The 14,687-nt window shown below is 42.5% G+C and overlaps 1 protein-coding gene across 1 annotated transcript in view; it reads right to left on the bottom strand.

Moving 5' to 3' along the window:
• The window catches only part of LOC124139569 (cyclic nucleotide-binding domain-containing protein 2-like), a 41,473-nt gene that overhangs the window by 10,647 nt on the left and 16,139 nt on the right, over positions 1-14,687 (bottom strand). The window contains exons 3-5 of the mRNA XM_046506744.2: positions 11,706-11,851; positions 10,752-11,061; positions 10,082-10,180 (exon numbers count right to left, since the gene is read on the bottom strand). Of these exons, the coding sequence (XP_046362700.2) occupies positions 10,082-10,180; positions 10,752-11,061; positions 11,706-11,851 (555 nt within the window). The remainder of the gene's footprint in view (positions 1-10,081; positions 10,181-10,751; positions 11,062-11,705; positions 11,852-14,687) is intronic.

Below are 14,687 nucleotides of genomic sequence, written 5' to 3'. Positions count from 1 at the left end.
CAAGTCAGGTGTTCGGATTCTATAGATCCAGTAGAGCGTCCTTGCTGAGTGTAAACTGGGAGGGCAGAGTATCATAGGGGCTTAGGTGGGATAAGGGTAGGGCTTGGGTAGGTATGGGCGAAGTTTGGATAGGATGAGGGTAGGGTATTGGTGAAGTTTGGGTGGAGTTGAGGGTTTGGTTAGGTAGTATTGATGTAGGGTATAAGTAGAGTTAGGGGTTAGGATAGGGTAGTATTAGAGTAGGGTATTGGTGACGTTTGGGTGGAGCTTAGGGTTAGGATTGGGTAGTATTAGGGTAGGGTAGGGGTGAAATTTTGGTAGAGTTAAAGGTTTGGTTTGGTAGTATCAGGGTAGGGTATGGGTGAAGTTTGGGTAGAGTTAAGGGTTAGGATTGGGTAGTATTAGGGTAGGGTATGGGTGAAGTTTGGGAAGAGTTAAGGGTTTGGTTTGGGTAGTATTAGGGTAGGGTATGGGTGAAGTTTGGATAGAGTTAAGGGTTTGGTTTGGGTAGTATTAGGGTAGGGTATGGGTGAAGTTTAGATAGAGTTAAGGGTTTGGTTTGGGTAGTATTAGGGTAGGGTATGGGTGAAGTTTGGGAAGAGTTAAGGGTTTGGTTTGGGTAGTATTAGGGTAGGGTATGGGTGAAGTTTGGATAGAGTTAAGGGTTTGGTTTGGGTAGTATTATGGTAGGGTATGGGTGAAGTTTGAGTTAAGGGTTTGGTTTGGGTAGTATGGGTGAATTGTTGGTGAGCTCTGGGTAGAGCACTGAGCTGATTTTGGAAAGACTCGGGTGGTGTTTTGGTTTCAGACAACGACACCAAAAGGCCAGAATATGACGCTAAACAGTTGTTTGGGATCGAGGTTCACTAATTACATGTCTGTCTGGCAACACCGCATCAGCTGACAGATGTGTAGATGCTGGATGATATCTAGTTTCATTAGCGACAGGCCCAGCAAGGCCTAGGTGATACCAGTTGTTCGTGATCGACTAATTAACAGATAGTCTGTTAACACGGGTAAACTTGTAGATGTTTGATGATAACTTGTGTTTGATTAAGATGCCATCTAACTCAATCGTTAAGACATAGAGAGGAAAGGTTTGTGTCTTACAGACTGTCACGTGTTTGTACCACGTGAGGACATACATGGAGCTACTTGGATGCTGTGTATAACACAGGGCACTTAACCTTCTCTACAAACCCTTGATCTACTTTCGACATCCACCATAACATTCGACACCAATCGTCCCTCTCCGTAACCTGCAAGACTTGTCCCGGAATGCCACGAGATGGCCACAAAAATGATAACACCCGCGCTTAAAGCACTAGATTCTATTCTGTGTTTCACTCAACAGAAAGATGATATATATTAGGGCGGAGGGGCGAAGGGTCGGTCTGAAAAATAATTGGTTACAGTAAGTACCTGTAAAATATAATTTGTCATCAGGTTACACAAAAATAGATGTTTTGTTTGAAATAATTCTCTGTAACGAAGCAATGGCCGAAAACGTTTATGAAGCTGCAGAGCAAAAGAAAATATACTAGTATACACTTGAAAATTGGATTTGACCAAAAATGTACAAACGTCAAACGTATGCTGAAAGCAGTCGCCGAAACACTTCAAACCAAGGTCCAAAACACAACTATGACACCCGGGTCAAATACATCATCTTCGAATAAACATTTCTTGGTTTTTCAGTTTTAGCCGCCTACAAAACATCAGCAACCCATGCTTGTCGTGCTTCAATCTGACTCAAACCCGTGTAGTTCAAGGTTGGAATAGGTGTTCAGCAACCCATGCTTGCCGAAAGAGGCGACTAACGGGATCGGTTGGTCAGGTTCGCTGACTTAGTTGATGCATGTCATCGCATCCCAAATGCGTACATAGATGCTCATGATTTCAAGCACTGGATTGTCCGTTCCAGACTCGAATATTTACAGATGGCCGTCATATAGCTGGAATATTGCTGCGTGCGGCGTTAAACAACGTTAACAAACTAACTTTCTTTTGCCCGGGAATATATTTTGTCTTTAAAAGGAATATTGAAAGTTTGGTCCATATATAGTGGCTAATAAGGTTATTTGGCTTCCCCAACATTACTTACATTTTGAAACAAATGTAGCGGTATTTCCGACTACAAATACCACTTTGCTTGGCCTAAAAGGTATATTCAAAACACATTTTATTGCAATCAAATGTATGGGTTCAACTGGTAACTGAAGCCCGAGGAACCCTGTGTGGAGCCAGGCTGTGACGTGGAGCTCGTAATGTATGCCCGTGATTAATCAAATGTTGACGCAATACACACACATAAATGAGTGTAACCTAAATCTTATGGAGAACATGTCCAAGGACGTATGCTTGGAATCGCGAAGTATATATATGATACATTATAACGGACCTGATTAATTGTTGGTTTAAACCCATCTGGTTTGACCTCCACGAATTGTGTGGTAATGTGCGGCGGTGTCAGTGTTACGCGGGCCGGGGGCGAGACTCGACTGGGAGTTGTTTTATTACAGCCCAAATAAAGAGCATGGTGTCTTTATTATGGGAATAGTGTAACCTGAGACCCGTACGGCTTTGAGAACCCATGTACGTAAACCCTGACTCACATCAGGGATCACGAGTGTATATTTATTGGTTTATTAAACTATTGAATTTAAAATCAATAACCAATCGATATCGATACGAAAAAAATATTTCATATCTGTTGGTATTTGTTGAGTTCGGAGTAGAAACATATTTTGTAAACTGAGGATAGTGCGATATTGCGTTTTCGCCGTTTTGAACAGGATATCAGTCATATCCTGACCGTCAGTTCTCAGTCCAGAGTAACGCCAACAACCATACAGTCCGTAAATACTGAAGTGATTTTAAAATGAAACTCCAGGCAAATCCGAAGAATATGAAATGGTCGGCCTTTTTTAGTTATCAACAATTCTTTAAACTAAAACCTTTCGCAAGTAAATCTGCGTGTTTCGGGTTTTTTTAAAAAATATACAACCATATGAATCCATCATACCATCAATACCCAGGCCAGACTGAGGTCCGACTTCGTTTTGATAAATTGGACTCAACTTCAGACATGTTCCATAACAGTGACCAGAGAAACATATATTTGGTTTTGATCGACCATTTGAAATATTGGTCAAGGCCATAAAGTCTTTGGCTCAGAGGGACATGTTCTCGCGAGATCTGTGACGTCATGAGTTAACCCAGATCTTCAGCCCCTAGTGTCAGTGGGTTAATGAGATACACATCCCTGCTAATACAGGGTAATATGACCTGAGCAGAATGAAGGCGTCGCCTGGTTATTAATGTTGTAGATTGTTGATAAGAAATATGGTTGGATCATTAGCCACCCAGGTCGAAATCAAACCCGGGCAACGAGTTGATAATCTGATGGTGAGATACGGTCCGATGTAAGCCACGTGAGGCTAGTCTATAGATGTGATTTGGTTGCGGTCAAACTGACCTCCGAAAAATGACGAAACAGTGTCAATATGTATTCTGTATATTACCTTTGACTTCAATCTCATCAAAATCAGATCGAAGTACTCGTTGCCGCTAAAAAAGATCTGAGGACATCCCATTACGGGTCACGTCAGAACGACCTTTCGCGGACTTTGACCGACCACTGAAACAACTAACAACTCGAGCTTTACGGCACCCGTTTCAACATGGCGACTTCGACTATACTTGAAAAATATGTTGATACAGTTCTCGATTAATATATTGAAAACTAAAAAAACCCATTCCGGAATGTCTTATATATGGTTGCGATTGTATGGCAGTTTTTCCCACGTACTGTGCAACGCCTCATCCGTTCAAATGTTTATCCCACGGAAGCGAGAGATAGACGATAATTTTGACGGAATCAGTCGTACGGGCCGTAACTGTCGTTCGGAATACCCCGTGTTAACTTTTTCGAGGTTGCATGATTAGAAAACACATTCCGACTGTCACTTTCATGATCTGGTAAGCGACACTTTGATTGGTCGGATGTAAGGTCGTTCTGACATGACCCGTAATGGGATGTCCTCAGATCTTTGTTCAGCGAAAGCGAGAACTAAGATCTGATTTTAATGAGATTGCCTTTGACTTAATTTTATTATCGGATTTTGTTCGGAAGTTTTCGCTCTTTTCCGTAACCTTCAGACACTCTCGGGTATTTTCGGTTATTGGCGTTATTAAGGAGGAGCTGTGTAATAAGTGAAGTGTGAAGGAGCGCGTTTTGTTAAACGTTGCTCAGGTTTTGTTTGTTTGTTTGTTTGTTGTTTAACGCCACACTCAGCAATATTCCAGCTATATGACGGCTGTCTGTCAATAATCGAATCAGGACCACGCAATCCAGAGTCTGACATCATGAGCACCGATCTACGCAATTGGGATACGATAACATGTATCAACCAAGTCAGCGAGCCTGACCACCCGATCCCGTTAGTCGTCTCTTACGGCAAGCATAGTAGCCTCTTACAGCGACTATGGCACAATAGTCTGGGCCACACGTGGCCCCTGGTTCTGAAAAGAATCAATTTGTAACGAAGCTGTCCTCTCCAAACTAACTTATGGCCTAACCTATTCTTCGCCAGTCAGCCACATCCGCAGATAGACAGCACTTGGAAGTTGTCCAACTAACACGAATGTATCATTTTCTCCTACATAAAGAATGCACGTGGACAATCAACACCTACTAATTGACGCATGGCGTGTCCTCGGATTAAACAACGTTGATGTTAAACTGGTTTAGTCCCGTGAGAGATGTGACACTCCAAGGCCAGATCAGGTTGTGCTTTTCCATACACAAATATTGGAACAACGCACATCACTAGCCTTGCTGTACTCATTAAAGCCATAGACGGACCCCCTCCCCCCCCCCCCCCCCCCCTTGAACCTTTGAAAACCAAATGTAGTATGTTGTTATAGGTGTCATAGTTCTAATATCACTAAAAGTAATCCATAATTATAGTGGTCATAATTCAATAATACGTTTTGTATTTTTCACAATATTTTATCTTACAACTAGCCAAACCTAAATATATTTTGTCATAGTTCTAATATCACTAAAAGTAATCCATAATTATAGTGGTCATAATTCAATAATACGTTTTGTATTTTTCACAATATTTTATCTTACAACTAGCCAAACCTAAATATATTTTGTCATAGTTCTAATATCACTAAAAGTAATCCATAATTATAGTGGTCATAATTCAATAATACGTTTTGTATTTTTCACAATATTTTATCTTACAACTAGCCAAACCTAAATATATTTTGTCATAGTTCTTAAATCACTATAATTAATCCATAATTATAGTGGTCATATCCGAGAAATCAGCTCTACCAAGTTAATTTCCCCACTCTCTTGGTCATTGTGACGTGACAAACAGGACCACGCCCACTAAAATTAATATTCTGGACCCCTCCATTTTAAAATTGCTGGATCAACCCTTCAACACCAAGTTCTTAAGGCAATGTTTTTAACTTATTTTCTAATATGTGGTTAAATGGTTCACTGGTCATGTTTTCCACAGTTATAATCGTGGTTAACCTGACCACGTTTGACATCCATTGGTGGTATGATAACGTGTTCGACCCGTGAAGATCCGGGGTAGAATAGGTCTTCAGCAGCCCATATCCTTATTCCCTGTTCTTATCATACCCTGTATTTATTCCCTGTCCTTATCATACCCTGTCCTTATCATACCCTGTATTTATTCCCCGTCCTTATACCCTGTCCTTGTCATACCCTGTCCTTATACCCTGTCCTTATCATACCCTGTCCTTATTCCCTGTCCTTATCACACACTGTCCTTATTCCCTGTCCTTATTATACCCTGTATTTATTCCCCGTCCTTATACCCTGTCCTTGTCATACCCTGTCCTTATACCCTGTCCTTATCATACCCTGTCCTTATTCCCTGTCCGTATCATACCCTGTATTTATTCCCCGTCCTTATACCCTGTCCTTGTCATACCCTGTCCTTATTCCCTGTCCTTATCACACACTGTCCTTATTCCCTGTCCTTATCACACACTGTCCTTATACCCTGTCCTTTTCACACACTGTCCTTATACCCTGTCCTTATCATACCCTGTCCTTATTCCCTGTCCTTATCATACCCTGTCCTTATTCCCTGTCCTTATCACACACTGTCCTTATCATATCCTGTCCTTTCCAAGGCATATGTTAATGGTTTTACGAGGGTGAAATGACGACAGGAGGAGTGAGTGAGTGAGTGAGTGAGTGAGTATGGTTTTACGCCGTTTTAAGCAATATTCCAGCAATATCACGGCGGGGGACACCAGAAATGGGCTTCACACATTGTACCCATGTTGGGAATCGAATCTTCGGTGTGACGAGCTAACGCTTTAACCACCAGGCTACTCGACCGCCCCACAACAGAAGGACATGTTACTTGAACCTTTAGTTCAGGTGAGCTATATAACTGAATATTAACACGTTTAGATCGCGGAAACCATAACTAATGATATATCAACATCCAATTTCGTATTTTGGTCGATCAAATTAATATTATTTAAATATGATATCAGTCTTGTAACAGTTGGCTTAAAATGAAAATAAACGTACTAAGCCATCGTACATTTAAATAGTTTTATGTATATCTAAGACTGGGGTTGTAAAATATCAGTAGATAAAAGCGACAAAAGCATTTCCATAATCATAAGACATCTCTGCTAAAAGCAGCGTCCACTGAACTATTTCGACTAGACTAACATCTAGTCTCTGAAATGAACATATCGTACAGAAATAAAATAGTTGTTACATTATCTTAATAAAAAAAAATAATAAAAAGGAGCCCAGAGACCCTCTTCATTTACTGCAGAAATCTAGACTTGCCAAACATTATAGACTTGCATGGGCTATATTTGAGATATTTGTATCAGGGTGTGTAAGACAGACCAGAGTCCGACTGTGCCATGTGCATGTGTTTTGAAATCGCTATCAAATAGTGATGACGCCAGGGGCCCGCGACAAGGTGAGCAGATGGGACAAGTCAAAATGGGGGATTGCATCAGACATCATATTTGTCACTGATGTGTCAAGTTTAGAAATGTCCTCCACATGTCTACCATAAAACATTTATAAAGGTTTACTGGGGCTTTGAATTGTGTAACCTTGATCAAACAACTTTTTAGCAAGAGTCGTATGATCTTCGTAGAACGATCATGCTCGATTGTACCTCAAACTTGAGAAATGTGGACAACAAAGGCTGGAGCTGCAGGAATATTGCTCAGCATAAAGGGAAAGTTGACTTTTGGAAAGTTGAAGCCATCCATTTTGTCATACAGTCTTATGGATAGTTTTTCTGGTTAGTCTCTCTGACAAAATCTTTCTGCATAGATCTAAATATGAAACAGATGAGTCGGTCTCACTGGTCTCCTATATTTCTAGTTCAGGTGGGTAAATCAGTGCAAGGGATTTGACTATTTGATGGTTAATGAACGATATCAGATCATCGATATATCTGAAGCTTAAGTAAATCTTCTTGTAGAAATTCGCTTGTTTTGATTCTGCCAGTCAGGCTTCAGGGAACCATCACACTGAAGGGCAGACACAAACCCGACACATAGGTTATCATTTATATTTATCGAGTTTCTGCATTTTATCTATAAACACAACACTCACACATGTGAATATTGAACTAGAACCAGAACTATGAAATGCTTCTGACCATTCGTGACTAACTCGTGCTATTCCGGGATAAGCCGAATAGCGACTCGTGCTCCTCTCGTGACCATTTTTGCGACCGGGTTCCGTCTAAGCGCAAAGGGGCAAAGCTAAAAGAATTGTCAACTCGTTGCGTAATGATTCGCGTATATTTTCACAGATATTTTATATATTTCAGATGCAATTTAAAGCGCATCTGGACATGCGGTATTATACAGTATGACTGAACACATTTAAATGTATCTTGGGTATATTTTTAGATACAAGACATATATAAAATCAAAATCTCAAGGGATTCTTGACCGAAGAGCTTGACGTCATACGCGCATTTTGATTGGTTTGTCGTATTTTCGCACATAACATTCATCGATATCTTCTTGCAGGTTTCGGAAAGGGGCGAGAGGTGACGAATGGCTTCTGACACACGGAATAAGCCGAGTGGATCCGAATGACATCTCTGGATACTCGGCATTGAGCATGCGCAATATTTCCACCAATAGAAATGGTCAACTGAGACTCTTGAATCCCGTGAGGTAATAAACCCACGTGGTTGATATCAACTTAACAGGAACAAAGGCTGTTGGTCATGTCGCGTGTTGCCTTGACTCGGTGCCAGGATTTGGACTTTGGCCTTAGTTCATAAGCACCAGCAGTGCGCTTGCTCCGAATAGTCACGGTCAAATGTATACCAACACTACTTGGCACGTACAGTTAATATTATAAAGTGTTCAACGTATAAGATATTGAAGTTCGATCCCGGCCCTGTAGAGTTCCACAAAACACACTAACAACCGGTTTTTTCCAGTACTGGCTCGTAGCACGAGGTGTGAGACAGACATTTTTTGGCCTTCTGGAATTTTGAAATTTTAAGTTACAGAAAAATATTGTTATGAAAATTATCAGACATGATCTTAAGGCCACCTTTTTTCCTTTCTGTTAGTTTCAATTTTCGAGTGAGTGAGTATGGCTCTACGCCTCTTTTAGCACCATTCCAGCAACATCACGGCGGGGAACACCGGAAATGGATCTCACACATTGCACCCATGTGGGGAACGAACTCGGGCCTTTGGCGGATGAGCGACCGCTTTAACCACCAGGCTACCCCACCGCCCCTGAAAGTTTTGAGTGAGTGAGTGAGTGAGTGAGTTTGGTTTTACGCCGCTTTTAGCAATATTCCAGCAATATCACGGCGGGGGACACCAGAAATGGGCCTGAAAGTTTTGAAGCCGTGAGACATCAGAACAGAGAACGTATAGCAACACGAGTAAAAAGGACGGTTTTGTCAAACGTCATGAGAAAATCTACGTTCATGACCCTGGATGACCGTACGTTTGTACTGTTTGTACCTGCACAAACCAGCCTGTGTTGAAGGTTCATGTTCAAATATCAGTGTTTCCTCTTGGAACACTCTTTGCCTTATAATTTGGCCTGATGTCTGCATTTTGTGGTATGGAAAGTTCCAACAAGTGTTGAAAACAGAAGCCGTATTATCGTTCATATGAACATCGCTTATAACCCTCATAACGAATTCTGACCCGTTAAGATCTTGGGTAGAATAGGTCTTCAGCAACCCATGCTTGCCGTGAAAGGCGACTACGCTTGTCGTAAGAGAAGACTAACGGGATCGGGTGGTCAGGCTCGCTGACTTGGTTGATGCATGTCGTGGATCAATGCTAATGATGTCAATCACTGGATTGTCTGGTTCAGACTCGACCATTTACTGACCACCGTCATGTAGCTGGAATAGTGCTGAGTGCGGCGTTAAACAACAAACAAACAAATCATAATGATTTCTAAAAGAAAGCACTTTTCTTAAATTATGTATATCTGGTGGGTCATAAAGGGATCATATTTTACATCAAAGGAAATGCCACAAATATATATATTATTAAAATAATTAGTCATCATTTTTCATCAAACACTACGATATTTTGATAATTGGATTTTATATACTTCTTTGTGATATATCCACCATTAATTCACAGCGATTGTGCAGCCTTCTCATATCAGTGTTAGTAAATGTGTTTGGTGCACGCTACTGCCATGTATTTACCAGGAAATCTTAATCACCATAGATAAAATGATATGTTGTGTACTGCATGTTTCTGGTCTGAGGTTCTGCTCAAAGCTTATTCCATTCGTGACCAACTCGTGTTATTCCGGGACAAGCCGATCTTCTTGCAGGTTACGGAAAGGGGCGAGTGGTGACGAATGAGCTTATTCGTGGCCACTCGTGTCAAGCCGAGAATGGTGTTGTCTTGCATGTTGCAGACAGGGGCAAGTGGTGACGACGCATCACACTCTGACACGATTCACCATTTCTTTGAGGTTACGGAAAGCGACGAGGTTTGCCGATTGGAATTATCAAAGCTATAGACTCACTCGGAAAGTAGTTCAGGCAGCACTGTGTTAAGCTCCGCCCACTGCTGTGGAAACTGGAATTTATACGCTGTCTGGTCCAGCACTATTTCTACCTCACCCCTGAAGCAACAAAGAAAAACACACGTCATGTCAAAATGAGTTGTCACTCGATAAAGAGGTCGTCGAAAAATTAATACAGGATGCGATATTTTTAAATTGGATATTCCATCTCGAAAAATCATTTCTACCAGATGTAGAGCCGGACAGGCATTTTGACCATTAGCATTTTATGAATATCAAATGCTGGGGAATTTTTAAAGCAGAAAATTGCCACAGATGTTTGCATTCACCAAAATCACAATGATTTTTTACGATAAAATCACTACCTATAATCCGACCCACTCTTCCGTCATTCACCGTCGTCCATCAACACCTGCGATCTATTTTGTGACACCGAGTATCGCGCCTCTGAGTAAATGTGTGAGGTTTTACCCCGCAATATTCCAGGAATATTCCAGCAACATCATGGCGGGGGACACAGAAATCACCCATGGGTATGACCCATACCCATGTGGAGAATCAAACCCGGGCTTTTGGTGTGACGAACGAACGCTATATCCACTAAGCTACCCAACCGCCCCCTTCGCAATGAAACATTAAACGAAGTCATGAATTACTTTGTAACCCTTACCGTAGTATGAAGTACATATCATTGGCAGCCTGGCCCTGTTTCGTCATACGGCAGCCATAGTGAACGGTCTCCTTCTTCAAGCTGATGATGAGATGTCGTTTCTGTTTGAATGACCACGTGTTAAACAGCGGGTTCTTGTCCACGAAAGCTGTCTTCTCGTTGTACTCTCGTTCCATGACGTCCCTGACTGAGCGGTTGTACAGGGCCTTGTCTACAACCAGCAGGTCCGTATCCTCGTCCACCACCACGCTCGCCGTACGGATGCAGTCCTCTTTGAGCAGGGCCACCTCGCCGAACGCTTGACCCTCCCCTGCAGGAGCCAGTGAGTTTAGTTTTACGCTGTTTTTGGCAATAGGTGAGGTGAAATGGGGTTTAACGTCGCGTCCAAGATTATTGCACTTATATAGCGACGTGCATACACGTGTGTGTGTGTGTGTGGCTGCTTGTACTAGTCCGGACTGATGCCGATTTATAGTGCTAGTCCACGGAGATACCATACCGTGACGACACACAATAAGAAGAGGACCCGTGAAGATCCGGGGTAGAATAGGTCTTCAGCAACCCATGCTTGCTGTAAAAAGGCGACTATGCTTGTCGTAAGAGGCGATTAACGGGATCGGGTGGTCAGGCTCGCTGACTTGGTTTATGCATGTCATCGTATCCCAATTGCGTGGATCAATAATCATGATATTAATCACTGAATTGCCTGGTCCAGACTCGATTATTTACAGACCGCCGTCATATGGCTTGAATATTTCTGAGCGCGGCGTTAAACAACAACCCAACCAACCAACCAATAAGAAGAGTCACAGATTGTACCAATCCGTCCCTAAAGTGTCCACAACAGGGGGCCTATCGTGATATCGAATCCCCAAAGGGAAGAGGGGAGATAGTTACGCAGCTTTGGCGTACCTGACGTCCACCCAAGCACACTACCCGGGTATCGTACCCTACCTGACGTCCAGACGTGCTGACCGAGGAGGGTCCTGTCCAGTTTCTTCTTGCTGCACGCGCTCTCCACCTGGGCGACGATGTCGTTCTCATTCTCCTTGTCGTGGATGACGTAGATGGACACCTTACCCCGCAGCACGATGTAAAGTCTGAAATATGACAGTGAGTGAGTGAGTGAGTGTGTGAGTTGGGTTTAACGCTGGTAAGTTTGGCAATAGTAAGGGACGCAACTCTTCTTTGCAAATTGGGGCGCCCTTAACTTGGACGCAGTTATATAATGGTACATATTATGTCACGGTACATGCTGCTATAACGTGATACATGTTGTTATTCCTCGGTATATGTTGATATGCCATGGTACATGTTATACTGTGGTACATGTTGTTATACCATGGTACATGTTGTTATACCACGGTACATGTTGTTATACCATGGTACATGTTGTTTTACAACGGTACATGTTGTTATACCATGGTACATGTTATAATACCACGGTACATGTTGTTATACCATGGTACATGTTGTTATACCATGGTACATGTTGTAATACCACGGTTCATGTTGTTATACCACGGTACATGTTGTTATACCATGGTACATGTTGTTATACCATGGTACATGTTGTTATACCACGGTACATGTTGTTATACCATGGTACATGTTATAATACCACGGTACATGTTGTTATACCATGGTACATGTTGTGATACCACGGTACATGTTGTTATACCACGGTACATGGTATTATACCACGGTACATGTTGTTATACCACGGTACATGTTGTTATACCATGGTACATGTTGTTATACCATCGTTGTGTTGTTTGTTATACCATGTTTGATGCTGTTTTAACAATTAATGATTTTGATGTCCACACTTTCGGTAGTTTGCCACAATGCTTAACTGTTTGAACTTTTGATCTGCTCCTTTAGAAGTATCCTACTCAAGTTTTACTTAGGCGATCCTTTCTTTCAACCAAACCGTAAATTGTGGTACACTATGTGTAAACGTTAAACACTATAGTGAGAGACTGAGTGTGTTGTTTTCTCTCCGCTTTTAGCAACATTACTTCAATATCACGGCGGGGACACATAAATGATCATTATACATTGCATCGCGTGTGGGGAATTGAACCCAGGTCTTCGGGGTATCAAGTCAGCGTGTTAACCACTAAAGGGTCGCCCTTAGACGTACCAGGATCCGCTGTTCATGTGTGCAAATCCTTGCTTCGGTCCCATACATTATCATTAATCATCACGGGTTTCGCTAAAGTGGGTAAAATACGAGACCTCGATCACATTAAGCTGGTACACAATCGTATGTCTTAGTTACTGTAAAAACGGCGGCAAAAGTAACTCACTCACCACCCAAAAACCCACTCACTCACTCACTCACTCACACACTTACTCACACACCCACTCTCTCATTCACCCACTCACTCACTCACTCACTCTCTTACCCACTCACAATGATGTGTCTTTGTTACTGTACAAACGGCGGAGAACATAACTCAACAACCCACTCACTCCCTCACACACTCGCTGCCCCCCCCCCCCCCCCCCCCCCCACACACACACACACCATCTCTCTGTGTGTCTCTCTGCTTCTCTCTCTCTCTCTGCCCTCTCCTCGTCTGTCAGTCTCTCTTCCCTGCTTGTCTGTCTATCTCACCGTCTCTCTCTCTCTCTCTCTCTCTCTCTCTCTCTCTCTCTCTCTCTCTCTCTCTCTCTCTCTCATCAACCCACCCACCCACTCACTCAACCATCACCGCACTCACTCACCCTTTAAAGGGCACTCACTCAATAGTCTAACGCCGTGAGACAACCAGCTTGAACTATGTCCACGTATTCAACAAGCATGAACACAAACACAATTAATAAAACAAATCGTTCGAAACTGGTTCGGCATCACCATGCGATCTCTGTCCATTATGACAACATAATACAAACACGTGGCATAACATATAAGTGCCACACCCGTCCGACACAAAGTCACGTGATGACAGTGACATATCGACAATCACACCTGAATACACACACATCCTGAAGACTGCCCGCATTGACCCTAGTTTGAACCCATACAACGTGGCATGCATTCTACAATTTCAACAAATATTTTGAAACGCGACCCTACTACTAAACCAGTATACAAATGTTGCTCTGCTAATATTAGCCTACAGCCGTCGACGTGTACTGTTACCATTGTTTCGTCTTAAACGTTTTGTTGTGGAGGTGAAACGTGCTGGGCATTGCCATAGTTGAGTCCAAATCAATTAATTTTTATGTCATTCGTAGACGAATATTTCAATAAATTGGCAGCTTGAATGTATTTGTTCAGTCATGTTTGTAAATATATCCACGAGATAAAGTTGACTGGGTGTAACATTAGCATACCTGTTAGTTAATGCGCAATAAAAACAACGCTGAAAACGTCGAAAATGTTGCATACAAATATACAAGTCAACCGTGACACACACACTCTTTTCGCTTCAACTGGGGGCACGGGTGGCCCAGTCGTCTAAGGCGCCGCGATTTGCTGTGCAGGGTTGCGTCCCTTGGGCATGCCAGAAACCTATGATTGTGGGTTCGAATCCCGGTTCGCCCTGATTATGTTTCTAGGTTTGTCAGCACCATACCCGTGCTCGTGGGTTTCACCGAAGTGGTAAACTTCTGAGACCTGCATCACTTCGGGCTTTCCTCCCACATTAAGCTGACACACCGTGATATAACTGGAATACTGTTAACAGCGGCGTTAAACCCAACTCACTCACACTCACTCAATTCAACTGCCAGAACCAGTTAAGTAGTCCTGTAAAATGAGGTGAAATGGTGTTTTGACACTTGCCAAAAACACGAGCGCCTTATCACGTTGGCCTGTGAAGAAACGTGATTGTACAAAACAAACCGGTGATTGATAGCATGAGCAATGATTGTCACGAAGCCGTGCTCCAGAGACCAGGGAGCCATTAAACAAGACCGTCATAT

This window comes from Haliotis rufescens, unplaced genomic scaffold, assembly GCF_023055435.1.
Source record: "Haliotis rufescens isolate VD_foot unplaced genomic scaffold, xgHalRufe1.0.p SCAF_9, whole genome shotgun sequence".
NCBI classification, from domain to species: Eukaryota; Metazoa; Mollusca; class Gastropoda; order Lepetellida; family Haliotidae; genus Haliotis; species Haliotis rufescens.
This window is presented reverse-complemented; position numbering and strand designations above follow the sequence as displayed.